Raw genomic sequence first — 27,773 nt, forward strand, 5'->3', positions numbered from 1 at the left:
AAGAAAAAAAAACGCTTTGCGTGTTGCCGGTTAAGGTAAAAATAACCACTGTCTATTGAATCGTAGCAGCTAATTGGGGCAAAATATAATCGATTAAACTCACCAGTAATAAAATGTCGGCTGCAAACGTAAATGTGCTTGGATTTAGGTTCCCACCGGCGAAAATAGTCCACGGAACCGTCTTCTTTTACTGTTCCTCGATTAATTGCCCTCAGCCATTTGTTACTCCTTTTTTTCTCACGTGGAAGAATGAAGAACTTCAAATGCGGCTCCGAACTCTTCCTTGTGTGACAACCCGCAATACAGCAACTTTTAGCCATTCCGACTGAAAAAAGACGGCAAATAAGACGAAAGTTCAATGCGTTTCTATTATGAGTGACTGGTCTTTTACCCCATTGTCAATATGGCGACGCTTTGTTGTGGCTGGTGACGTCATTAAATGCCCGGATGTCTGTCTGCCTCTATTGGCCCAGCGCTCTGTGTCCTGCCAATATATTATGAAGTCTATCTTTAGCATTAAGAAATATGTTTTAACGTATTTTTCAGAAAATGTAGTATCTGTTCAATTTATTGCCGCGTTCTGTATTGAGCCAAAAAAATGGTATCGGTACAACACTACTTTTCACCCATTAGAATCTGCCACATTAGCATTCATGTTGCAAATTCGTACAAAGAAATCATCTGAAAATAGACAAGACGTCGATGGATTGCAACTCCTTTCAAATCAAAACCTCCCGCACACATAACCATACAGTACACTGAATGTATACACGCACATGTATGGAGCATTTTTTTTCATGTGGACAACTTTCATTTTTCTCCAAAGCCAGCAAAAACAAGGCAAGCTATTACTGTAGCATCTCAACAGCAGCGCTATAATTACACGCGCTGTAATTACGCGTACAATGTCGTGTCGCCACCATGTGTGTAATTACTTTTATTTGCTTTCCTCGCAGACGTCTTTTTAGCGTCGCCAGTCAAACTTGTGGCCGCTGTTGCCGGTTAAAGAGAAAAAAAAAAAGCCGGAGGGTTGGATTTGGCTGCTCTCAAGTCCACCTGATACTTTAATGACATGATGTGTAATTACACGGCCGACCACGAGAGGCAGCGGGCTCACTTATGTTGATTTTTTTATAAAACCACCAGAAAATGTGACCTTTGTTCAAAAGTTCCACGTTGTGTGCCACGTATGTTCATTTCTCTTAGCAACCATGCTAAATTTGTGTCTATTGACGGGAAAACTTACTGGAATTTCACCAAAGTCAATGAGAAGTGACCGGAAAATGCCCCAAAAATCATCAGGATGTGATGCTGGAATGCTCCAAAATGTATATACGGCGATTTATTGATCAAACAGATTGGACGTCTACTGCCATCAATGTCACTTCTTGTTGTTTTCGAAAGTGAACAAAAATCAACAATAAGTCACCCTTAAATGCGGGGTCATTTTCCATGTGTTTGTCCATGGCGTGGAAAAAATGCAAGCTGAAAATTCCAAGCGAGTAGCATTCATTGGTATGACAAGATAAAAGCTGTTTATTGAAAGATTTTTGACAGCAAGATGATTTTGTCAGCGCCGTCTGGCGCTGGAATGTTCCACAGCATCATCACAAGCGACAAAATGTTAGTTCCACTTTTCTATGTGACTGAAAATAAATTAGGTGGTAGAAGCCCGCTGCTAATTGCTCTAAAGTGGAATGCAAAACAACAACAAAAATAGCTCACACAGCTAAATAAAACTCTTAACAAAAAAAAAAAAATCAAAAAAAAAAAAAGTCTAATGTCTCTTATGTACAACAGCAAGCATGTTTAAAACTATAAATTAATCTGACCAAAGATAAAACACCGTGTGAAGAAAACAAAAAATTCCAGCTCGGAAAAGTCGGATTTTCTAGCACAATAACAGATGAGTTGTCGCTTTGCGCTCATGACTTGAATTTAACTTATTTTCAAAATGTCAAATTGTGCTTTTGGTTGATCTGTTATAACCAGGGGTGGAAAGAGTACCAAAAAAATATACAGTATACTCAAATACTAGTGTAAAAGTTTCAAAAGTAACTTATTTAAATGTACAAAAAAAGCAAAGGTTACTTACTTTTTTGGTGACTGTGAAGGCATTTTTTTTTGGAAAAAATTGTTACTTTTTTTTAACTGCGTCACAAAGCAAAGAAAGATGTAATAGGAATTAGTGAAAATGTAAGCACAATAGTAACAGTAGCCAATTATTGCAAAAGTACTGCTCTCAATGCGGTGTCAATGACTGTCTGGTACCCATGCAAATTAACAATACAGTGATCCCTCGTTACTTCGCACCCTCAGTCCATCGTGGATTTTTTTTCAATTTAAAAAAAAAATAAAATAAATAAAAGCAGTATTTTATTTTATTATTTCACTCCTGCCACTTTTCTTGGTCAGGCAGTGTGCTGGAGTTGCTTATTGAAGTTAACGATGATTGACAGATGATTACGGTTTGATCTTTCCAGAGACGCTTACTTTAAAGCATGCGTCAATCATCGTATGAATTGTTAAACAATTTTCTGTGGCAACTCATTGTGTGTGAGTTAGCAGCTTGAGCGGATTCGAGTGGACTCACTCAATGAAGCACTTAATAAATACAAACATTTTTCTGCTTTACTTGTTTTTAAAAATAATTTGGTGGGACAGTAACATGTTTAAAACATATTACATTTTAAGTGCTTAAGAACAATTTATTAAAACATATATATATATATATATACACATATATCATAGACTTCTTATTGGTATTGACGGGTCAGATCGGTCATGCACTGCGCCTCGCATTCAAGTAGGGGGCCGCCCACATCAAGAGGAGCTATTCACAAACACACGCATGCAGCGATCTACCGCCGGATTTTTGTATGAAAGCTGTACCGCATACAAAAGGGAAGGATGGTCTCAGGACTGATTGGTTTGAGGATTCAAGGTAATGATTATAATCAGGGGTGCACATAAGTGGTCCGTATGCGCGCATGCGTACCGGACGTAGACAAACGCGCTGGCCCTCAACGACTTCCATACGCTTTTGCGTACCGATGGCTGACCACCGTATTTGCGGCGGACACGAGAAAATAACTTCTCAAAATGTCAAAGAGGCAGGCCACACTGAGTAATTACTTCCGCGTTCCCCGTGGTCACCGGAGCTACCGAAAAAAAGGACTTTTGCTGAAAAGTAGGAGGTACCATGGCTAGAAGCAAATGATGCTCGCACGGAAATGCGGTACAAAATGTGCTGTGAGAATCCCAATGTCGCCGATAAGAGCAGCGCATTTTATGTAGGGTCAAAGAATTTCCGCCATCCAAACTTTGAAAAGCACGAAAAAAACAGAGAGCATGTGGCAATTAAGCAAACTATCGATGTCAAACAGGACCCCGCTCGCCCTATGGACAAGTGGCGGAATAAAGGTAATGAACAGCGACATGCACTGACAAACGTGTTTTTGCTCGCATTTTACAAAGCTAAACATGCACGTTCAATAAGGTCTTATGAGGAGGACACCCCACTTTTAAAAAGGGTTGGAGTTAATGTGGGAGCCGCATAATGCCCTTTATTTTGAATTGGTGCTTTTTATTTCTTTACATTTCACTTCAAAGTAATGGCAATTTTGTTGTGCCAGTTGATGTTAATCAAGCATTAATTGTTAATATAATTAATTAAAGTTAATTGGCTCTAAGTAAAGCTTGTCATAAATTTATCTCATCAGGCGGGTCGGCTCTCAAGCTCAATGAGGACCAAGTCACATCTCCAGGTCCTCCTCTGAGAACCTGGGCAAAAAAATTATGTGCACCCCTGATTGTAATTTTTGTACCATGCATGCATTTTGAAACGTGAAAAAAAATCAATGGAAGGAATTAGCCGCTACTGCATTAGCATCGTAGTTCGCAATATTTATGTAAATTAAATGTTAACTGCAAGGTTTTTTTTGCTTTTAACCAAGAATCAAGACTGTTTTACGTTCATATTTATATAGAATTCGGGGATTTAACCATTTATTCACATGAATTTTCACCGGAAAAGCTCTGTTTACATTAGGCAGCTGTTAGCTACATTCACCAACAGACAAGCATTGTACGTCAACATATTTACGTAAGGTAAATGCTAACTGCACGTTTGTTTTGCTTTTAACCAAGAATCGAGACTGTTTTATGTCCATATCAGGGGTCGCGTTAACCGGAAATTTTCCGTCGTTGACCGGTTTTTTAAAACGGTGACGGAAAAAACTGAAGTCCGTCAGTCATTTTGACAGGTTGCAATCCACACCCCAGACCACAGGGTGGCAAGTTAGCATATTAATTAGCTATTGTTTCTCTTAATGCATGACGTCGTTGGCTATTCTGTCAGAATATTCCTCTCGAATATTGTAGCGTAACCGGGGTCTGGCGGCGGCACCGTGATTGACACATCAACGCGAGGTTCTTATTGGTGCACCCGGTGTGCCAGCGCGTCATCCAATTGATGGACAAGATTGCCGCCTGTGTATAGACCCCAATCACATGACGTCACAACTCCGCCCCCCTGACCGGAGCCGCCATATTGTGTGTCAGCCCGTCATGTTTATACATTACCGCTACGTACATGCCTCCTATTACGGCGTGTTTTTCTGCTCGTCAATATTAATAATCAAAATGGTGAAGGCGTGTGTGGCGGTTGGTTGCTGTAACAGAGAAGATAGACGGAGAGACTTGAAGTTCTACCGTATTCTGAGAGACGCGAAGATGAGAGCGAGATGGACTGCTGTAATTCGACAAGAAATCTGGGCACCAAACGATCACCACAGACTATGTAGTAGTCTTTTTATATCTGGTAAGATGCATTTAATATATATTTAGAAGATTTTGGGCTGACAACCACAATTAAGATCATTGTATGACGTTAGTGATTGGGGTCTATATCGTTGCCTCCTTTTCTTTGGGGGCGGAGTTGTTGGCGGTAAGCAGAGTAAAAAGGGAAAAAAATACCACGACTTCCGTGTCTAATTTTTCGCCGCCAAGCAAGCGTTACAATATTAATTAAAAATGAATGAAAACTAAATACTATTGAATATGTCATCATTATCATTTTAAAAATTTAAGTGACGGGTAAAAATAGACTATGACCGGATTTTTATGACCCTGTCAGTCAAAATGACAGACAACGAAAATGTCTAGCGCAACCTCTGGTCCATATCTATAAGAATTTGGGGATTTAAGCATTTATTTTCAATAATTTTCACCAGAAAAGCTGTTTACATAAAGTGGCCGCTAGCTACATTTACTAACAGACTAGCATTGTACTTCGACATATTTATGTAGAATAAATGCTAACTGCATGTTTTTTTGTTGTTGTTGCTTTTAATCAAGAATCAAGACCGTTTTACGTCCATATCTATAAAGAATTCGGGGATTTGAGCATTTGTTTCCACCCTTCGCGATAATCACAATCTGCGAATTAGAGGTAGTTTATTTACATTAAATTTAAAAATATTTTTTTTGTGTGTGTTTAATGTATTTTTGGTGTGTATTTATTTAGCACTGGAAAGAGATACATGATAGATGTTTTTCCCCCTTTCTTCTCCAAAGTATAATTCTTTATTAAATGCTTCTCAAATAAACTCATGCTGCTTAGAACAGCACACAACACAACGAGTTGCCATAGCGACTACAGCAAATGTTTAACAAGTTAAACGAGGCGGCGTCTTTGAAAAGTAGGACTATGGCAAGTTCAAAGCAGCTCCCTTGTCACTCATCGAAAACTTTAACAAGCAGCAGCTGCCTGGTGAGAAAGAAAAGCTATAGAGTTCTCAATTTTCAGATGCAGCCACTTAACTGTGTAGGCTACTTAAAACTATATGTTTTCAACATCCAGCATGTACCATATGGTTATAAACCAAACTGTTCGTAAGTCTGTCAGGAAGTTGAAAGTGCTTTAGTGAAGAAAATCACTCTCCTCTGACACAAGATGGCCACCAGCTGCTTACTATGAAGACCACCGATTGCACTGCAGACATCTATAATTAATAATGTTATCCCTGTGGACACACAGACGCAAATGTTGACGCAATTATTTCTCTCGTCTCTTGCTACTTTCAGTTGGTTTCTTTTAATGGAAGTGTTTCATAATGTAAATGACTCAATTAATACCAACAAAAAGGTTTAAAAAAAAAAAAAAAAAAACACCTAAAAAATGCTACTCATTACTTTCCACCTCTGACTATAAACACAAGTGCTAGTTTTGAATACTTTCAAACGTTTCGGTACCGTTAACTCTTTGTCCAACATTGACGGCCATTGACGCTCGAGCCGTTTGAAGCGAGAGAAATGTCGGCGAAAATTCTTTCGCTCCACCCTCCCGCTTCAAACGGATTGACTGACTACACGTGATGAACTAAGGATTAAAAGAGCCACAAAATTGGACGTCTATCGCCGTCAATGGAGGCGAAAGTGTTAAATGTCAAAAGACATATAGGGGGCAGCAAAAACAAAAGGTTTGAATAAAAATACTCTCACCATAGGGAAAGCTTTGACACAGCATGGAAGAATAAATAAGAAAAACTCCACCGCTAATTTTCTCGTACTTCATTTTTTTGTTGTTGCTTCGAATCAGTGAAAAACCATCAAGGGACTTTTTGATTTCATAGAATCAAAGATTTGTCGCCGTTGACTGTAGCGTAGAAGGGAAAAATCCTAAGACTTCATTTGGTTCCAACTCCCGAAAAGAAGAAAATATCGCGTTTGACTTCACGTTTTGAAGCTTAAAACCTTCCCACGCGAGCAACTATTGCTTTTTTTTTCCTGCGGTGCAAAGCACGACAGGACTTTGTAGTTTTCAGCCTTTTCTTGGCCAGCAAGACGCCAACGACGACAACTTCAGGTTGAAACGCGGAAAAAGTCGCTAACTGCTAGCGATGCACTGGAAAGAAAAAGTGGGAAAATGGAATTCGTGCTGAAACTGAACTCTTTCAGCGCCGCTGATGTGATCGTGTAGCGTCCAATTATACTTTTGCTGTGAATTTGCCATCAATGGCAGCCAATGAGTTCATTTGGGAGCATTCCTGACTCACTTCCTATTGATTTTGTTCATTTACAGTGGTATGAACAAGTATCTGAACCTTTTGGAATTTCTTACATCTCTGTATAAAATCACCATCAAATGTGATCTGATCTTTGTCAAAATCACACAGATGAAAAAACTGTCTGCTTGAACTGAAACCACCCAAACATTTATAGCTTTTTATATTCTAATGAGGATAGCTGGCAAACAATGACAGAAGGGGGGGGGGGGGGGGGGGGAGTAAGGGAACCCTCGGCCTCAGGAGACTTAAAACGCAATTGAAACCAATTTTTACCAAACATTTTAAGTCAGGTGTGTGCCCAATCACTGATGAGTGGTTTAAAGCTGCCCTGCCCACTATAAAACACACAGCTGGTAAGGAATGTCTTGATGAGAAGCATTGTATAATGCACATCATGGCTCGGTCAAAAGAGCTGCCTGAAGACCTGCGATCAAGGATTGTCGATTTGTATAAAGCTGGGAAAAGTTTCAAAACCTTCTATAAAAGTCTGGAAGTTCAATCAACAGTCAGAGAAGTTGTCTACAAATTGAGAGTTTGGCAGTGTTGCTTCTCTCCCAAGGAGTGGCCGTCCACCAAAGATGATGCCAAGAGTTCAGCGCAGAATACTCAGAGAGGTAAAAAAAGAACCCTAGAGTGTCTGCTTAAGACTTACAGAAATCACTGGCACAGTCCAATACCTCTCTGCACACATCAACTATATGGAAAACTATGGCCAAGAATGGGATTCATGGGAGGACCCCACAGAGGAAGCCACTGCTGTCTAAAAAAAACATTGTTGCTCGTTTAACGTTCACAAAAAGGCACCTGGATACTCCACAGAAGTTTTGGCAAAATATTTTGTGGACTGCTGAAACCAAAGTTGAATTAATTGTGAGTAACACACAACGTCATGTGTAGAGGAAAAATGGAACAGCTCACCAAAATCAACACCTCATCCCCACTGTGAAGCATGGTGAGGCGAGCATCATGATTTGGGGCCTCAGGGCCTGCACAACTTGCAATCATTAATGGAAGAATGCAATCAAAAGTTTATCAGGATGTTTTGCAGGAAAACCTGAAGTCGTCCGTCAGACAGTTGATGCTAAAAAGAGGATGGATGCTGCAACGAGACAATGATCCAAAACGCAGAAGTAAATCAACTTCAGAATGGTTTCACGAGAACAAAAACACGTTCTCGAGTGGCCAAGTCAAAGTTCAGACTTGAACCCCATTGAGATGCTGTGGTATGACCTAAAGACAGTGATTCATGCCAGGCCTCCCAGGAATCTGACTGAACTATAGTAGTTTTGTAGAGAAGAATGGGCTAATATTTGTCTTGATCGATGTGCCAGACTGATCTGCAGCTACAGGAAGTGCCTTGTTGAAGTTATTGCTGCCAAAGGGGGGGGGGGGGGCACAAAAATTTAAAAATGATGGTTCACTTACTTATTTTTCCCCCTTCTGTCATTGTTTGCATACTATCCTTATCAAAATATGAAAACCTATAAATGTTTGGGTGGTTTTAGTTAAAGCAGTTTTTTCATCTGTGTGATTTTGACAAAGATCAGTTCATATTTGATGGAAATTCCAAAAGGATCAGATACTTTTTCATACCACTGTATCTACGAGTAACAAATTCAATAAAATTCACAGCTTGATGATTGGACGCCACGTGATTGGACATCTGTTAATTTTAGTGTCCTTTTTCATTTTTTTTCGTCAGTGTGTTCTTGCCATTCCTTTGTAAAAATCCCGAGTGAAAATAAGTTAGAAAAGTGTGAAAAATGGGCAGTTTTGGGCCCCTCTGTCAGCTCAAGCTCTATAAATATCTTTACAAATATACATCTCGATGCTTATAACTTCAGCGTCTTCGAAGGTGATTTTGCGGCGATTGCTATGTACAAAAGGGGCAACTTTGGAAGGAAGTTGAGCTTTGGAGGCTAGGCACAGATTGGTCGCCGACAAACCCGCTTTCGTCCCGTCCCGCAGATTGTCCATAACAAAAGACTGGCCGTGTAGAAAAATAAACTCGGTGCTTAAAAAAAAAAAAAACGGAAAAATCCTTCAAAGTTTGGGAGCCCGCTCGGAAGGAGCGAGACAGTGAACGGCGAGCTCGCCGTCGTCGTTGGGAAGACAAGGGTCATCGGGCGCGGGGTCGTGGGCGAAGACCGAGTCGTCGCCTGATGAGCACGTGCTGTTGGAGTCCCGGCACGTGGGCGAGTACTGCTCCAGCGGGACTGACAGGTCCAGGTACTCCTGCGAATAACAAAATGCAAGTATATCAAATCAGTCTTTTTTCAAAAAAGAGAGAAATTCATATTTACACAAAACAAACGTGCATTAGGCATGTGCCGGTATGAGATTTTGACAGTATGATAACCTTAAGCAAAAATACAGTGGTTTCACGGTATCACGGTATTGCAATTATAGCTCTAAAATGTGTTATTTTGAGATGTATGGGTTTAAAAAAAAAAACTTTTTCCCATTGAACACGATTTTATTTTTCCACAACATATTTGCAAATTGGAAAATCAACATCAATATAATGTAAAAATAAATAACAAATAAATAACAAATATTTTGAATAAAATTGAAGTCAATAGAACAGCTCAAGTTGCTCAACATTAGAACAAGAACCCTTGGTAATATAGAACTGGACTTAAACAATATACAATAAAATTTATTTTATGTAAAACACATACCACGACTGGAATTAATATTAATTCGTTGAATATTAATGGAGAGCAAGAGTAAGAGACAGAGCACGTGTGTATGACTTGTATTCTTATTTACACATTATACACACACATCTTCTCTCAACACAGAAAGTCGCCAGAGAGAAAAAAACACCAGTCTGTTTTATGAAAATTATTTTGAACAGATGTTTACAATGGTGGAAGACTTTACAATAGTAGGCTAATGGTAGAGAGGTAACTAGTTAGCCATCTTGGAATGCTAACTAGCCATGTTATATGCCTCGTTAAAAAGCTCACGTTATAGTATTTGTTTTACCATCACTAGACACACTAAACATCCTGGAGTGAACTCTCGTAGCTGGTGGGAAATGTTCACGACAGCGTTTACTTAAATTTTATGTAAAGTGACAGATGATGGTCACGTAGATGTGAAATCATGTTGGACGTGTGGTATCCCCTGGCAACCACCCTCCGCAAGCATGTCGGCTGTCCTTCCTCTAAGTCGCGGCCGACTGTTTCTATTCGGTAGCCGAAGTACTCCCATACTAGCGACTTTGTCTTTTTTGGAAACGCTCAGGTGTAGGCAGAGGACAGAGCAACAACCGGAGGGGGAGGGGTGGGCGCTGCCGCAATGGCAAGTTTGGGACACTCGAAAAATGGGTGTCACGCCTCTAATTGCTAAGCTAAATGAGATCTCCATGTACATTTGTGTGGGACTGTCGTTCACAACAAGAAGTTATTCCATTTTCGCCGAACCTAGTCAAGCTCTTTACAACGCTATAACAATTTCTCCTACTTTTTAAAATAAGACTCGGCATTTTCTTGGGGATCAAATGAAATCGGCCGGATTAAATGGCGATCAAAAAGAAGAAGTGGTCGTGCTATAAATGTATTGTACTAAACAACATGCAGGCATATGGCAGAAAACACAGACAAGACTGAAAAAGCAGTGTTTGCGCTTGCACTCCTCTTTAAAAAAAACTGCTGTATTTTAAGCCAAAACAACTGTTGTGTTTGATAGAACACTACGTCTATATGCTCCCATAGCAGATTCGCGGTGCATGAAGCCTCCGAACTATTTTTAATTTGTCCGTTTTACCCTGGAAACCCCCGTTTACAGACTTCGCGCAACCGCTTTTGTTTCAACCCCAGCCATAAAACGAAGGTAATTAATTATATTTATTATTCAAAATGTCTCATTTTTAGCTTAGAATCATTAATCGATGTATATTTCGTTTAAAAAGAAAAAAAGACTGTAAAAAATTATTCACTCGCATATTTTAAACTTTTAAACGAATTAAGTCAACATGAAAAAAATGGTGTCTTTAAAAAAGGCACGGATATTTACTTCATAACTATCGCTTAATTGTATTTTTTTTGTTACTGTCGCTTTTCTCCGATACGTTAGATGATAAATAATGGATTCAAACAAAGGAAAATTGAAAGAAAAAAATCATTGAAAAGGGTAAATATTATTAAACGATTTAAATTTTTAATCGAGTTAATTACAGCTTAAAAATGAATTAATCGTAATTAATCGCAATTCAAACCATCTATAAAATATGCCATATTTTTCTATAAATTATTGTTGGAATGGAAAGATAGGACACAAGATGAATATATGTATACATTCAACATACGGTACATAAGTGCTGTATTTGTTTATTATAACAATAAATCAAAAAGATGGCATTAACTTTATTAACATTCTCTTAAAGCAATCCATGGACAGAAAGACTTAAGAAGAAGTTCTTAAAAGATAAATGTTAGTACAAGTTATAGAAATTTTATATTAAAACTCCTCTTAATGATTTCGTTTTAATAAAATTTGTAAAATTTTCAATTTAAAAAAAAAAATAGTAGCTCGCCATTGTTGATGTCAATAATTACACAATGCTCACTCATGGTGCTGAAACCCATAATATCAGTCGGACCCAAGCGCCAGCAGAGGGCGACAAAACACCAAAAAACACAAGTAACAAGCGGACATTACACTGTGCTGTCATTTTAATCTGTTTGAGCGGGCATGTGCGTTAAATGCGTCAAATATTTTAACATGATTAATTAAAAAAAATTAATTACCGCCCGTTAACGCGATAATTTTGACAGCCCTAGTAAATATATGAAAAAGAAAATCTCGACCACTCCTCGATGTCTGCGATTTCTGCATATATTACCATGTTTCACCCATAAAATCCCCCAAAAATCCAGCTGTGGCCATTCACAGCTACATCTTGACACGCAGTGTTACATGCTACATGGAGTTTTTGGATCGAAACAAGGTAAGTACGCAATAATATCTTGTTAAAGTCATGGCGTCTTTAATTCTCCTCTCGCGTGCTCGCACCTCCAGATTGGGTTTTGGTGTTTAAAAAAATTGTCCTCCCGTTCAAAAATTTTCCTCCAGAAAAATTAGATTTTAAGCTTTTGAGATTTTGAATTTTAGCCAAATTGGGGGTCTCAGAGCGGAACTTCAAGTCACCTGAGTGTTTTCCGCCATATGCATTTGAATACTATTTGTATACTGTTCGCTTTGACGGGTCAGATCGGTCATGCACTGTGCCTCACATTCAAATAGGGGGCCGCCCACATCAAGAGGAGCTATTCACAAACACAAGCACGCAGCAAACTGACGCCAGATTTCTGTTGAAAAAGTACGAAAGCTGTACCGCATACAAACAGGAAGGATTGTCTCAGGAGGGATATGTTCGAGGATTCAAGGTAATTATAATATTTTTCGTACCATGCATGCATTTTGAAACGTGAAAAAAATAGATGGGAGAAATCGCTACTGCATGGCAAATAAATGCACGTTTTTTTTTTTTTTTTTTTTTAAATAAAAATCGAGACTGTCCATATCTATAAAGAATTTGGAGATTTAAGCATTCATTCACAAAAATTTTCACAGGAAAAGCTCTGTTTACATAAGGCGGCCGCTAACTACATTCACTAACAAACTAGCATTGTACTTCGACATATTTACATAAAATACATGCTAACTGCACTATTTTTTTCTGCTTTTAACCAAGAGTCGAACTGTTTTACGTCCATATCTATAAATAAGTCAGGGATTTAAGCATTTATTCGCAAGAATTTTCAACAAAAAAGCTCTTTGTCTGTGATTCCACTCGGTCAGCTTTGAAGGCTTCGCCAACAATGCAGGCCCCCGACTTATCGGCCCCGTGCCCCGTCAATACAGTATGAAGTTTATGGTCTAGCGATGGTTAAACAAATGCTATAACGTAAACTTGTCAAAGAGGCTATTTGCGTGGCTAGTTAGCATGCCAAGACGGCTAACATGTTTCCTCACTATACTATAAGCGTACTAGTGTCAAGTCTTCCGCCATTGTAAACATCTGTTCAAAATAACATTTTCATAATACAGCCAGTGGTATTTTTTCTCTCTGGTGACTTTGTGTTGAGAGAAGGTGTGTCTGGGGGTGTGCATAATGCGTAAATAATGATATGAGTCATACACACGCGCTCCATCTTTGTGACCTGTGGCAGTGGGTTTAGTCTAAGTTCGATTTCAATTTTATTTTAAATATTTCCATTTTTTATCTATTTTTTTTGTTTGTTATTTTATCTATTTAACATATTCGATTTGATGTTCCAATTTGCAAATATGTTGTGAAAAAAAAAAAAAAAAATCCTGTTCATTTAACCCATATATCCCAAAATAACACATTTTAGTGCTATAATTGCCATACCGTGATTCAGTGAAAGCGCGGTATTTTTGCTTCAGGTTATCATACCGTCAAAATCTCATACTGGCACATGCCTAATTAGAGGTAAGCCAATTATTGGCGCCGATCTTTGGAAATTTGACGTATATCGGTGTCTGCCTTTTTAAAAAAAATCCAAACAGCCGATATGAAGAAATCAATTTAAAACGGGGTTATTTCAGCTCAGATTCAGCCGTGCCTCTGTCTCCTATCCGCTGTCTCCTCCACTGGTATCCACCCTGTCCTCTGATTGATTAAACGGTTAATGGAGTTACACTTGTTTGCGCCTTTCCACCTTTTTAAGGCCCTCAAAGCGCTTCACACTATATCCTTATCTACCTACTGGTGAAGCAGCACCAGAAGAAATGTGGGTAGTAGTAGTATCTTGCTCAAGGATACTTAGACGAGGTCATCAGGGTTTTCTTTTCTGTGGAAAAATTTCAGAGAACTATTTTTTTAACCTTTCATTGAACTTTACAAGAGATGTTTCTGAGTCCAGGAAATTCAGGCACTTCTGGAGCTAGTATTTTTCTATTTGCCTGATTCAATAAACATGCTTTTGACATTTCAATGAAGTTTAGTGTTTCCAGTCTTCAATTTTTTTAACGCCAATTTCAACACTTTTACTGCCAATGAATATCGGCTCCATAAATCGGTGATTGGCCCCTCTAACTACTAATAATCAGTATTGGCATTAGTCCTGAAAACACATATCGGTCGATCTCTAAATTAAAATGCTTTTTTAGATTTCCATTTAATATTATTATTTTTCCGATTTGTATTTATAATGCATTTGTGATAAGGCGGAAAACACAAACAAGGCTAAAAAAGCAGTTTCTGCTCTTGCACCAATACCACCACAATAAACTGCTGTATTTTAAGCCAAAACAATTGTTGTGTTTGATAGAACAATATGTCTATATGCTGCCAGAGCAGATTCATGGGGGTCTCAGAGCAGAACTTCAAGTCACCTGAGTGTTTTCCGCCATATGAATACGCAATGTAGAGGTATCACTGTATATGTATTAAAACCACTCATTGACAGTGATAGACGTCAAGTTCATTTTGACTGAATCATTGCTCTGTACTGCTTAAAATGAAATGGACGTCTATCACCGACAATGACAGCCTATGAGTTAACTGCGGACTAATTGTTGCCTGTAGTTTCTGAGTTAGCCACTTGAGGCTGCGCATCTTACATCCGTGGAGGTCATGGACAAAACACGGTCGTGGTCTTCCACCAGCTGTCGGAAGGTGGGCCTCTGCGAGGGAACAGCGTGCCAACACTCCCGCATAATCATGTATCTGAAAGTGTACATGAGCGCTGCGTCAAAACAGCCCCCCCGCAAATGTCGGAAAGAACTTGAGGAACGGCCACTCACAGCTCGTGGGTACAGTTGGCGGGTTTGTCCATGCGGTGTCCCTCCTTGAGCAGCTTGAAGAGTTCCTCCACGGGGATGCCCGGGTAGGGTGAGCCCCCCAGCGTGAAGATCTCCCACAGTAAGACGCCGTAAGACCACCTGCCGGGTCCGGAGAAAAAAAATTAAGAACTTTTTTACCCCCCTTCCTAATTTCTGAAAAAGATATTTGATATCTTGTATTGAGTTACAATTGTTTTAATCTCATCACCTTGTTCTCATGGGTGGAAAGTAACAAATTACATTGACTCTTGTTAAGTATTTTTCAGTGTCCGTTGAGAGAAAATTAATGACCTCGGCCCCTGACACAAGATGGCAGCCAGTTAGTTACACCGTTTGTAACAGAAGCATTTTAAAATGTTATTGAGTAAAATGACTGATTTGACAAAAAAAAAAAAAAAATACACAAAAAGTCACACCCCAAAAAAATTACTTAGTTACAGTAATGACGGTAAATGTAATTCACTCATTTCCACCCGTGTTTAAAATAGAGATGAGACCGAAAATTTGGCACCAAAAATAGCTAAAATTGCATTTTCAGTTAAAAAAAAAAAAGTCCACTTCTGATGAAATGATCAAAACCGGGAGCTCCTTCGCTCGGCTTCGTCGCCACTAGACTCGACCTGGCTCTCGATCGACTTCCCTTCTTGCGCAAGAAAACGCTGAGTCTTATTTTAAGGAGTAGGAGAGATTGTAATAGCCTTGTAAAAAGCTTTACTCGTTTCGGCCAAAAGCTCTTCGTTGTTGTTGTGAATTACAGTTCCACACAAATGTATATCGAGATCTCATTTAGCTTAGCAATTGGAGGCGTGAGAGCCATTTTTCGAGTGTCCCAAACATCCAAGAAAGCACATTTATCAAGGTTTCATCGGCCGTGATGTGTTTGTTTCCGTCCACCAGAATGCTATGACGACGCCAGGACCTCTTCTATAGGACGCGTTCAGAGTTTGCCACAAAACGCTCACTGCCGCTGGGAACATACCCGCCCACGGGGCTTCAGAATTGGTACCTTTCTAACTAAGGGGCAGTTTACATGGCGACTCTGCGACACCAAGACGCAATGACTGTGTTGCGGAATGGCTATGCCTTTATATGGTGTCGGCAAAAACAGAAGGCGAAGACGCAAACCTTTGAATCCGGGCTCCAAAGTGGAAGGACTTGATTGCAGTGGCTTGAGGGAGCTTGCTCCGCATCCATATCAATGGAAAGCTCCTGCGCTGATAACATCAGCACTCGCACACGTCACATTGGGCGTGCGCAGTGGTGCTACTAAACATTAAAAACTGCAAATATGGTAGAACGTCAGTTTTAAAATATTGTTTTTTTATAATATTTTTAATTTAAATATGTTAAATGTTTGCATTTTTGTGCCTTCTGGAGTAAAAAAAATGTCATTGGTTGGAGTGGGTGGGTATGTTGTCTTCCAGGCTGAGGAGGTTGTTGGTGTCAAAGTTCATCATTGGCTTTGTAAATCTGTACTGCCTTCTAGGGCCTGGCATGAATACAATATCGTTTTCACGCGGAATTGCGACATTGTTCCAATGGAGACGGAACCATATAAATGCAAATTTGAAATTTGTCGTATTCTTTGAGCGTCACCATGTAAACTGCCCCTAAATTTCTCAAGCCTCCGGCGTGGTCAAACATTTTGGAAGATATTTGCGTACTTGTGAGAAGGCACCATAGTTTATTACATTACAAAAAAAAAAAAAAAAACCTTGGGATATACATATTTTTAAAAAGTACAGTAAGAAAAAAATGAGAGAAAAAAATGAATTGTATTATTTCGGCCTTTTGGTTTTGGGCCAAGTGTTTTCGATATTTGGTTCAGCTAAGAATTTTGCTTTCGGTACATCCTTAATATATATAAATGTTATTTACAGCTGCTACTGAGGGATGTTCCATTGCTAATTAACATGGCCAAAACATCGGACATAGAGAACATGACATAGAGAACAGCATTCAATTTTTTCCAGTAAATGTTACAATTGTACGTATTTTAAGTAATTGCTACAACCGCTGTTATTTTGCTTTCTAGTTCCAAAAAAGTAACAAATTTGACAAAAACGTTGTAACCCGCCCACACAGATACACAAAAAGTGATTTTACTTTTAGTACATTTTAAAAGAGCTATGTTTTGCTGTTACATTGAGTAGATTTTCACACCTTTACTTTTACTTGAGTCAAGTTTCACCAATTTAACAGTACTTTTACTTGAGTAGGTTTTGTTTCTCCTACTCTTTTCACTCTTGTAAAGCGGTGTTGACATCAAGCTAGCTACTACTACTGTACTCGATTATGCTGCCAGTGTTGGCTAGCTTGATGCTCTGCTATGTAAATGCAAACCTGCTGGAAAAACACAGTAGCGAGCAGGCGGGAATTTTTGTTTTCTGTTCCCAGTGTGGCGAACTCACACGAGCGGTGCCTTTCAACGTTCCGGTGACTTGACGGGCTTTTTCCCGTAACCTCACACTTTTTCTTTTTGTAACATTGCCACTTTTCCACCACAACATGACAACCCTTTTATCGTTGTGTTAGCATATTTTTGCCACTTTTTTCCCCCCTTGTACTAGTTTTGACCTTTTCCGAACTTTTTTCCGCTACAATTTTGAACTCTTTCAGCGTCATTGACGGCGATAGATGTCCAATTACGAGGCATCCCATCATCTTTCTGCTGTTATTTTTTTAGTGAATTTATCATTAGTAGACATCCAGTCTATTTGAAGTGGGAGGCTGTCAGTAAATGAACTCACTGACTGCCTATGACATCTATTTGTGTCAATGGCAGACAATGAGATAACTTTATCCAATGTAGAGTAAAACATTACATTTGTATTGTATTGTTTATTTTTGTGTTCAAGATAACTCAAGAAGGAATAAAGGCATGGTCAAATTTTCAGGGTATGTTTGAAATATGCAACGGAAGAGATTCAATTTTGGGATCATGAGATCAAAGGTCAGTGGTCAGAAAAGGAATCTCGCGATAACTTGATAACATATTAGCCTGTTTAACTGGTTAACATTAATCATGGCCTGTAATCCAATTGAAAATCTGTTGAAAATGGTCCATGACAATTTTGAAACCTGCGAAGGTGATTTGGGAACATGTCTATCGTTCTCAATGGCAGAGTAAACTCACTGGCTGCCATTGTGACAGGAAATGTTCATTCGCTGCCACACTCCCACTTCAAATGGATTGACCGACTACCTGTGATATACTTTCAAGAGCGTACCGCACGAATGCTACTTTTAGACCGCAAGGCTGCGTGACGTTACCATCCAAAACCAGAAGGGGGTCAACATAGAAGCGCCCTCGTATACAATCACTACTGGTAAACGGTGTTATACTTGTATAGCGCTTTTCCACCTTTCAAGGCTCTCAAAGCGCTTTACACTTCAACGCCATCCACCTATTGGTGACGCAGCAACAGGAGCAATGTAGGGTTCAGTATCTTGCTCAAGGATACTAAGGCGAGTTCATCAGGGCGGAGAATAAAATCCACAACCTCTAGGTTGGGGGACAACTACTCTACCACTGAGCCACGCCACCCCAGTACTGCTTGTTTTCTGCTTTCTTTCAAAAAAGAACATGTCGAGTAAACACTGCTGCTCTGGAACGACTCTAGACAATACAAAATATGAAGGATGTTTTCTTCATACGTTTCCCGAAGACCAGTTTAACACCAGCAAGGTGAAGCCATTCACGTTTATATGCAGTAAACATTTTGTTGGGGGCCATAGTCCTACAGATGACAATTCAGATCCATTGCCTGTCATAGCCTGCCCCGAAGAGGTAAGCCATTTTGATATTTTTACTCTTTAACTCTCTTTAACTGAACATTTGTATGTTCTTCCACATCTTTACAGGTGAATTTGGCACCAGGGATTGGGTTGCCACCTTTCAGAAATAGAAATATGGGACGCTTCTCGCACCCAAAGCTGCACAAGCAGAACAAAAAAGATCTCCAAAACTCCTAAAATGCATAGAAATGTATCTATTCATATATATTCCGTATTGGTTTAATACGGAACGCAACATTTAATTCCCAGTTACGGATTGTTCCTTATTTCAAGGGACAGGTGGCAACCCTAACCAGAGACATCATTTTCGGCCAGAATTGGGAGGCGTAGCTCAGTAAACAACTCGTTCATATATGTGGTCATGTTTTTTTTTTTTTTTGGTAACACTTTATAATAAGGCTCCCTTAATTAACATTAGTTAATGCATTTTTAGACAATAATGTTTAAGTAACATTACAATAATTAATAATTACTTATCTAACATTTATTAATATATTAATTAACATGAGTTAATGCATTAGTTAATGCATAACCAGACAGTAACTAATGGTTTTGTAAAATTAAAAATATATGTGGGCCTATATAGGGTTAGGGTTTGTTAACTTAAGCCAGGGGTGTCTAAACTTTTTACAAAGGGGGCCAGATTTGGTGTGGTAAAAATGTGGGGGGTCGACCTTGGTTGACGTGCTGTACGTAGAACAATATATTTAAGCAAATTTTAGCAAGCCATTCTGTGTGTCACATTTGCTTTATTATTATTTTTAATTAATAATATCAACAATCTCGCAACTAGCCTTTGTGGCGTTCTCTTTCGATTCTCGGGTTCATGCAAAATACTGCTGCTGTGAAATTAAACTAGCCTCAAGTTGCTTTAATATCTCGCTACATATCTTCCCAGTAATCTTGTCATACATGTCAGCGTCTCTTGTTTGGTAATATTGCCTCAAATCGAACTCTTTACAAACAGCGACTGTCTCTTTGCAAATGAGGCAGACACAGTTGTTGCGTATTTTGGTGACGAAATAGTCCAATTTCCACCTATCCCTGAAGCGTCGGCCGTCGCAGTCAACTTTCTTTTTTGTCTTGATTGTCACCATTTTAGAAAATTGGGAGTTAAGGGTCACATGGGGTAATGTTGCTTAGAGTGCTGCTGCCTTTTAGTGGGTAAATCAGGAGCAGCATTTAGTGTGTAAGCTACTTCATATGATGGTAGCAGTACTGCTGACCAATTTATTAATAGTCTGTGTGCGGGCCAGACGTTATTGATTTTATGACAGAGGCTGGGGGCCGGATGAAATTTGACCAGGGGCCGCATTGGGCCCCCGGGCCGGATTTTGGACATGTCTGACTTAAGCATTTATAATTTCTTAGTTAAGGAACAGATGTGCTACACTTTACAATAAGGGCCCAAAAAGCATTCAGTAATGGTTAATAAAGGTTAAGGGGGGGAATTTAAGCATTTATAATTTCTTATTTAAGGGACATGTGCTACACTTTACAATAAGGGTCCAAAAAACATTCAGTAATGGTTATTTAAGGTTAAGTAATACTTATGAGGTACGTTCACGTGAAATAATACCATACATAAGGTTAGTTTAGCAGCACCCAAGGACTCACAGAGCAATGTTTCTCATTTTAAAATAACAATCACTTACTGGTACCAGTATACATTAATAACTATTTATTAATGCACTAATGTATATGTGAATTAATGTTAAGTAATGAATTATATACTGTATGTTATATATTATAACCTAACCTTATGTATGGTATTATTTCATGTGAACGCACCTCATAAGTATTACTTAACCTTAATTAACCATTACTGAACTCTTTTTGGACCCTTATTGTAAAGTCTAGCATATGTGTCCCTTAACTAAGAAATTATAAGTGCTTAAATTGACAAACCCTAACCCTAAATCCTAACCCTATATAGGCCTATATTTTTTTTTTTAAATTTTACCAAACTATTAGTTACTGTCTGGTTGTGCATTAACTAATGCATTAACTAATGTTAATTAATATATTACTAAATGTTAAATAAGGGATTATATGAATTATTGTAATGTTACTTAAACATTAGTTATTGTCTTAAAAAGCATTAAATAATGCATTACCCTATGTTAATTAATATATTAATAAATGTTAGATAAGGGATTAAATGAATTATTGCCATGTCACTCAAACATGAGTTATTGTCTAAAAATGCATTAACTAATGTTAATTAAGGGACCCTTATTGTAAAGTGTTACCGTTGTTTTTTATTGGCATGTTAAAATGGCCCAAGTGACTTGCGCTAGCTTAGCCACTCCGGAGCCCTAAAACTAACAAAAAAAAAAAAACTAACTACATGGAATTTGTTGAAATCAACTCTGTCGACTAATTAAACCCTTGCTAACTCAAAGATTAAGCCTGATGTCAAAAATCCTGAACTTCCCCTTTGAGTAAATTTCTGTATATCAGTACTTTACTTGAGTACAAATATAAAGTGTTATTTTTTACTTTTACTTCACTACCTTTTACAAAAGGTATCTGTACTTTTTACTCCACTACTTTTCAAATTGTCGTCTGCGTTACACGTTGCTTTTGTTTGTTTTCTTTTTTTCTCATTGTGCATTGATTAGCCCTTTTCACACTCATATCCAGGGAAATTCCCGTGTAAGGTGACGTGGGATTTACACGGGTCATTGCTTTCATGCATGAAAAGCTGTCCCGGGAATGAAGCGGGTTCGACACTTTCACAAACTTGTCCCGTGTTGCCCACTGGCGCTCTCTGTGCGGGGAGGGCTGCTGGCGCGATTTTATAAGCTGGACATGACGTCATTTTTGGTCGGCATCGGCTGTCACAATATTGGTGAAAACGTGTATTGTTCCGGAGGGAGTATTCCCGACATCGTAACTGCAGCCAATTTAAGCTCATCAAGACTGTATTTAAACTAGAAGTAAAATCGGGCCTCAAAAATCCAGTCCGACCCGACTTTGTCCACGGCTAAAGCCCAACCTGGCCCGAGCCCGATCAACTTTGCCTGGCACGGCCAGACTGTTCTCCCTGTATTTTTCAAACACTGTGAGAATAGTCTGGGACACAGCCCATTAACGGCCTGTCAAGCAAGAACAAAATCAACCGTCCAATCAGATTAGTTTATTTGCGTGACGTGTTCTTAACGAGCAACGTCACTCCTCCGCATCGGAAGTCGTCTTACAACAACAAAGATGGCAAACAGGAGAGCCGAGAATATGTTCCAATCCACGGTAAAATCAGTTTTAAATGACCAAAAACACATCGACACAAGTCACTGACAACAGTCTGTCTCGTGCTAGCCATGTTGCCATTTAAGCCATTTGTTTTAAAAAGTTAGCAAGCAAGAACCCCGGCCCGGACGTGATAATTGATATTTTAATTTCGTTATGGTCAAATCGTGTTTTATTCCTGAGTAAGCGTTCCTGACGTCGCAACTGCAGCCAATTCAATCTTTTTAAGCCCAGGCGATCCTATAGAAGATCCCCGTCGACCTACTGTCACGGACCCGTTGTCTTATTCCCCCTTTTTTATTTGCAGGGCAGCGCTCTCTCTCCTCTCCCCGGCGGAGAGGCTCACTCTCGCGGTGCGCACGGAAGCGCGGGCACAGATCTTGGTGGCTAATATGTATTTAATAAACCCCTTGAACGCACGCATCCTCGGTTCTACCATCCCGAAGCAATTTTATTTCGTTGTTTTCAGTTTAATTTAATTGCGATGTTTGTTCATCGCTTTTTGTTTTACTGCTTAGACGGAGGAAGTGACGATCGGCCCGCCATGATATTTACGTCATCAGCCATCGTGCTGTGACCCAGGAATTAACGGCCTACTTTCAAGCACACCGCTTCTCGGGAAAGTCCCGGACATGATACTAGGAGGCAACCCGGGAAATATCCGCGTAATCTCCGTGTCAGTCGACCCGGGAAATTGTTTTCACTGATAACTCCTACACGGGTAAGTCCCGCAACATTCCCGGTGTTTCGGAGTGTGTGAAAGGGGCTATAGGTTTGTCTCCGGCGCAATCAATAAACCCCGTGCAGCTATACCGTAAATAAGCACTAAAGGCAGCAATACGTGTACAAACAAGATTAAGCAGGTGAACAAGATTTTGGCCAATTAAAAACCACCACACTCTTGCACAGTAGGTGGGGGCATGCACTTGACAGTTGCTTGCAACCCGCCATTAAGCTAAGTTTTGGAGTTTTTGAGCTTGTTAAGCTTCTGTTTACGGTGCATTCAATTTTATTGCTTGTTTTCCATTCCATTTCCACTTCCATTCAATGATTTTTCTGATTCTTCCTTTGAATATTGACTCAGTATATGACTCTGTATATATGTCTGATATATGTACTGTATTAAATTTTTGCATCGGAAGAAAATACTTTTATTTTTTACTTACCTTTTACAAGTAAATTTTAAAGTAAGTACTTTTGTACTTTAACTTGAGTTTATTTTTTCTTACATACTTGCTCTTTTACTACAGTAATTTTTTTGCACCTGTATCTGTAATTTACATAAGTAAAAAAAGTGAGTACTTCATCCACCATTCCACAGCAGGATGACTGGATGCCACATGAGTGAACATCTATCGTCAATAGCGGTTTGGTTTTCAGTGACCTTTGACCCGCGCCGGCCCCCCGCTCTTTGAATCCCGTTGGAAAAACAAGCCCGAGGCAAGACTCGGAACCGGCGCTGCTAGCCTCTCATCCGCGGATTTAGCTAGTTCAAACATGGCTAAGACGCGGCGCTCGGCTGCCTCTGATGCCCTGTCGGCAGATTACGGAACAAACGCGGCGAGTGACTGGGGGGGGCTCGGGATTCCTGCCGTTGGAGAGGGTGTGACGGTAACTCACACGTCGCTCTGGTGGGTATAGACCCGGTCGAAAAGGGCCTCCGGTGCCATCCACTTGACGGGAAGACGACCCTGAAGGCGAACCACACGGGAAGGTCAAGTCAAGTCACGTTTATTGACTTGAAAGAAAGAATAGCGCTCTCACGTTGGTGGTCTTTTTGTAGTAGTCTATGTTGTGCACATCTCTGGCTAGCCCGAAGTCGGCGATCTTCATCACATTGTCTTCCGTCACCAGGACGTTCCTGGCCGCCAGGTCTCGGTGGATGCACTGAGGAAAGTGCGAGACGGCTTAACACCACAAGAAACACAAAAACTAGGTGACATCGCTACATTATTAAAGGACACGGGGTCAAAACTAAATTTGAGTTCAAGATAATCTCTGTATTACTTTTTGAGTTACTGTCAAGATTGCAGGATAAGTTTTTAATGTGAGACTGAAGAGGTGATTCAGTTTTGGGGGCATGAGAACAAAAGTCACAGGGGTCAGAAAAGGAATTCTGCAACAACAGATTAGCTAAATTGAACTTGACCTAAATCTCACTTTATATTTTAAGTTCTGCTGATTGGTAAGACTTGGTTGACTTGAAATTTCAAGCTCTACTTTTCTTTTTTAACAGTGTACTATTGGCACTTCCCTCCCCCAACTCATAATATCAGATGGGACAGAGGACGGACCTTTTGCGATGCCAGGTACTCCATGCCTCGGGCAACCTGGTAGGCACAGGAAACCAGGTCTTTAAAGGTCAGCTGCTCGTCAGGGATCTTGCAGGTGTCGAAAGAGTAGTCCGTGCCCGGCGGTCGCCGCGCCCTCAGGTACTCCCGCAGGTTGCCTTTGGATGCGTACTCCACTAGGACGTACAATGGGCCTGAGGGAATAAGGCCCGGTGAGTGGGGTCAAAAAACTCAATACCCCGGGCGGGCGGGGGTTGCTCTCACCATCTTGAGTGCAGGCGCCCAGCAGGTTGATGATGTTTTTGTGCTTGCCCATCATCTTCATCATCTCCATCTCAGACACCAGGTCGGACAGATCTTTGTCTGTGGCGTCATCTGATAACAACAAGGGTGAGTTAGTTCATTAGCTTAGTAGCTTCGCTTTTCATCCATTTTATAATATTTGGCGTGGAACGTCTTTCTACTTTCATGCATTTTAGCCACTAGTTTTGTGGTTGCATCTTTCTCATATCCATTTTTTGCAACTTTTCATCTCTTAAGTTTACTCTACTCTACTCCCGTAACTATAAATTATGATTATTTTATTAATATTTTTGAGTACTATCAAATAAACAGTAATTCTACTTTATGTACAGTAAATATTAGTCTTTGAACTTGAATATGATGAAGTTTCTTTCCACAGGAGTGCACTTTCACAAGGATGTTTATTTTTTAAAAGCTCACAGAGAAAACATTTACACATATTCTTGTGCCTATGTTTTCGAGTGTCTTATGCTGCAGCCATCTATTGTATTGCATCGTTTGTTTTAGGTGGTATTTCTACAAGTTGGTTAAGAGGAGTGTTCTGTCCCTTGATCTTAAGATGACTACTTTTTCAGTTTGATTTCTTTCTAAACTGATACTGTATATTGTTCATCCGTCCAGAAAATGTCATTATTGTACCTCCAGACATTACAGTTTTTCTTTGGTTTTGCTTTGTGCCCTTGGCTTCCCCTAGTGGTGACTTACTGGAAGCAGCAGGCAAAAAGAACATTACTTTAGTTGGAAAAGAATCCTTGATGTGTACAGACATTACACACCGCTTCTGCACTGCACATCGTTAGGAACCCTTGATTAGTGCTGCAACGATTAATCGATTAATTCGAGTATTCGATTAAAAAAAAAGATTCAAATTAAATTTTGCTGCTTCGAGTATTCGTTTAATTTAGAGCTGAAACGAATACTCGAGCAACTCGAGTAACTCGAGTTTAAAAACTAATCCGAGTAATTTTATTCACCTCGAGTAATCGTTTATTTTGACAGCTCTAAGCATCACGTTTTGCTCGGACTACTTTTAATGCGGGACAACGCGCTGATGTCACGTGCGTAGAGGAAGAAGCCAAAAAAAAAAAACAAAAAAAAAACTTACTGCAGCTGACAGCCGGTACAAACGATGCCGACGTTGCTAAATACTAGCCTGCACGATGGTACGTTGGTAGCAGGTAGCGTCTGATGAGTCTCATAGAGATCACATGTATGTTGAACTAGATCATCAATGACAGACTCGGCCGCGTCTGGGCAGCGTTAGTAAACAGCCGCCATCTTAAAGCAGTAGAGCGCTAAGCGCTAATAAAGAGCGCTAATAAATAAGATTAACGTTACTGTCACTAGCTCAAGTAACGTTAGCCCTGCGTAGGGCTAGGTTTCTATTAATTATGACCACTTTCGATGCGTGGCTAACGTGTCTTACATACAGGCTTTATCATAACATAGCGTTGTGGAGTGATGAGGGTGTAAAATAAAAACTCAATACTGCTAAGTATCAATTTTAGCTCAGTAGTCATTGCTGGATAAAACACCCAAGTAGCACTGGTCCCTAATGTGCTCCAATACAGCCTGTATCATACATTTATTTTGAACACTGCAAAAACTCAAAATCCTATCAGGACTTACAGTTTAGACTAAATTAAAACTTAACTAGAACTTAAAAATGGCTTGACACAAATAGAAATTCAATTGAAACACGTGGGAAAAAATCCTAACTTTTAGGTATACTTTTATGTATCAGGGGTCGCGTTAACTGAATATTTTCCGTCGTTGACCGGTTTTTTAAAACGGTGACGGAAAAAATTAAAGTCCATCTGTCATTTTGACAGGTTGCAATTCACACCCCAGACCACAGGGTGGCGAATGAGCATATTAATTAGCTATTGTCTCTCTTGATGCATGACGGCCTTACTCGGAAAAATGTCACGCCAACTGAGTGTTTGCCTGGCACGGCCAGACTGTTCTCCCTGTATTTTTCAAACACTGAGAGAAAAGTCTGGGACCCAGCCCATTAACGGCCTCTTGAGTAGGTACAAAATCAATCGACAAATCACATTTGTTTATTTGCGTGACGTGTTCTTCACGGGCAACGTCACTCCTGCGCACCGAAAGTCGTCTCTACAAGAACACGGATGGCGAACGGGAGAGCCGAGAATATGTTTCAATCTGCGGTAAATTCAGTTTTAAATGAGCTAAAACACATCGACACGAGTCATTGACAACAGTCTGTCTCGCGCTAGCCATGTTGAATAAACTCCGCTGTCCTCATATGTTTACTTCTGCGCGCAAGTCCCACGTCCTGCCCTTGTCGCTTTGCTAACGGCACGTCTGCCCGTCGCTGATTGGTGCACTCCGCTGTCTGTTTGCCTCTTGTTAAGCTTGTTCGGACATAATATTAATTAAAAATGAATGAAAACTGAATACTATTGAATATGTCAATATTATCATTTTAAAAATGTAAGTGACGGGTAAAAATAGATTATGACCGGATTTTTATGACACTGTCAGTCAAAATGACAGACAACGAAAAAGTCTAGCGCAACCTCTGATATGTATATACTAGGGCTGTCAAAATTATCGCGTTAACGTGCGGTAATTAATTTTTTAAATGAATCACGTTAAAATATTTGACGCAATTGACGCACATATCCCGCTCAGACAGTATTCTGCCTTTTGGTAAGTTTTACAGCAAGGTTTTTTGTGCTGTCTAACAGCGAACTCTTGTGGTCGCTTTGCGACATGGTTTATTGCTTTCTTGCCAGTTCAATATGGCTGCACGACGTCTCAGGCTGACGCCTACGTTGTAATGTTGTGCTTATATGATCCTTGGACAAGATGTCCGTAAGTATGGTTGTTGTAAAGAATGTACATATTATGTTAGTAAGCGAAATGTTATATTTTTTGTATGAGACGCTTCTTGTTTATGTTTAGTGAACCTGTATAGCGTGCTAAGCTAACGTTGTTGCTAATGCAATGCTTGTGTACTTTTTTTTTTGTAGTTTCACTACGGTCTAAAGAGGACAGTGGTTTGAGGCCATTTTATTAATAAATCAGATGAAAAAGGAAGAAGTCTGATTATTAAGGCGTCATTCACTAGCTGTCTAGCTTTGGAAAAAGTAGACGCTTCGGAGTGAGGACAGCATAGACAGATTTAAATGACAGTAGAGTGAAATGCCCACTACAGTCCTTATGTACCGTATGTTGAATGTATATATCCATCTTGTGTCTTATCTTT

At 39.7% G+C, this 27,773-nt stretch overlaps 1 protein-coding gene across 12 annotated transcripts in view; it reads right to left on the reverse strand.

The window, feature by feature from the left end:
- Positions 1-1,520: 1,520 nt before the first annotated feature.
- Positions 1,521-27,773, reverse strand: part of fgfr3 (fibroblast growth factor receptor 3) — a 148,810-nt gene continuing 122,557 nt past the window's right edge. For all 12 annotated transcript variants that reach the window (XM_057860208.1, XM_057860207.1, XM_057860206.1 and 9 more), the window contains 7 exons: positions 24,497-24,607; positions 24,236-24,426; positions 23,706-23,828; positions 23,562-23,632; positions 14,853-14,990; positions 14,670-14,775; positions 1,521-9,305 (listed from right to left, as the gene is read on the reverse strand). In XM_057860208.1, coding sequence (XP_057716191.1) covers positions 9,114-9,305; positions 14,670-14,775; positions 14,853-14,990; positions 23,562-23,632; positions 23,706-23,828; positions 24,236-24,426; positions 24,497-24,607 — 932 coding nt within the window. In that variant the 3' untranslated portion in view covers positions 1,521-9,113. The remainder of the gene's footprint in view (positions 9,306-14,669; positions 14,776-14,852; positions 14,991-23,561; positions 23,633-23,705; positions 23,829-24,235; positions 24,427-24,496; positions 24,608-27,773) is intronic.

The sequence above is a fragment of the Corythoichthys intestinalis genome, chromosome 15 (assembly GCF_030265065.1).
Source record: "Corythoichthys intestinalis isolate RoL2023-P3 chromosome 15, ASM3026506v1, whole genome shotgun sequence".
NCBI classification, from domain to species: Eukaryota; Metazoa; Chordata; class Actinopteri; order Syngnathiformes; family Syngnathidae; genus Corythoichthys; species Corythoichthys intestinalis.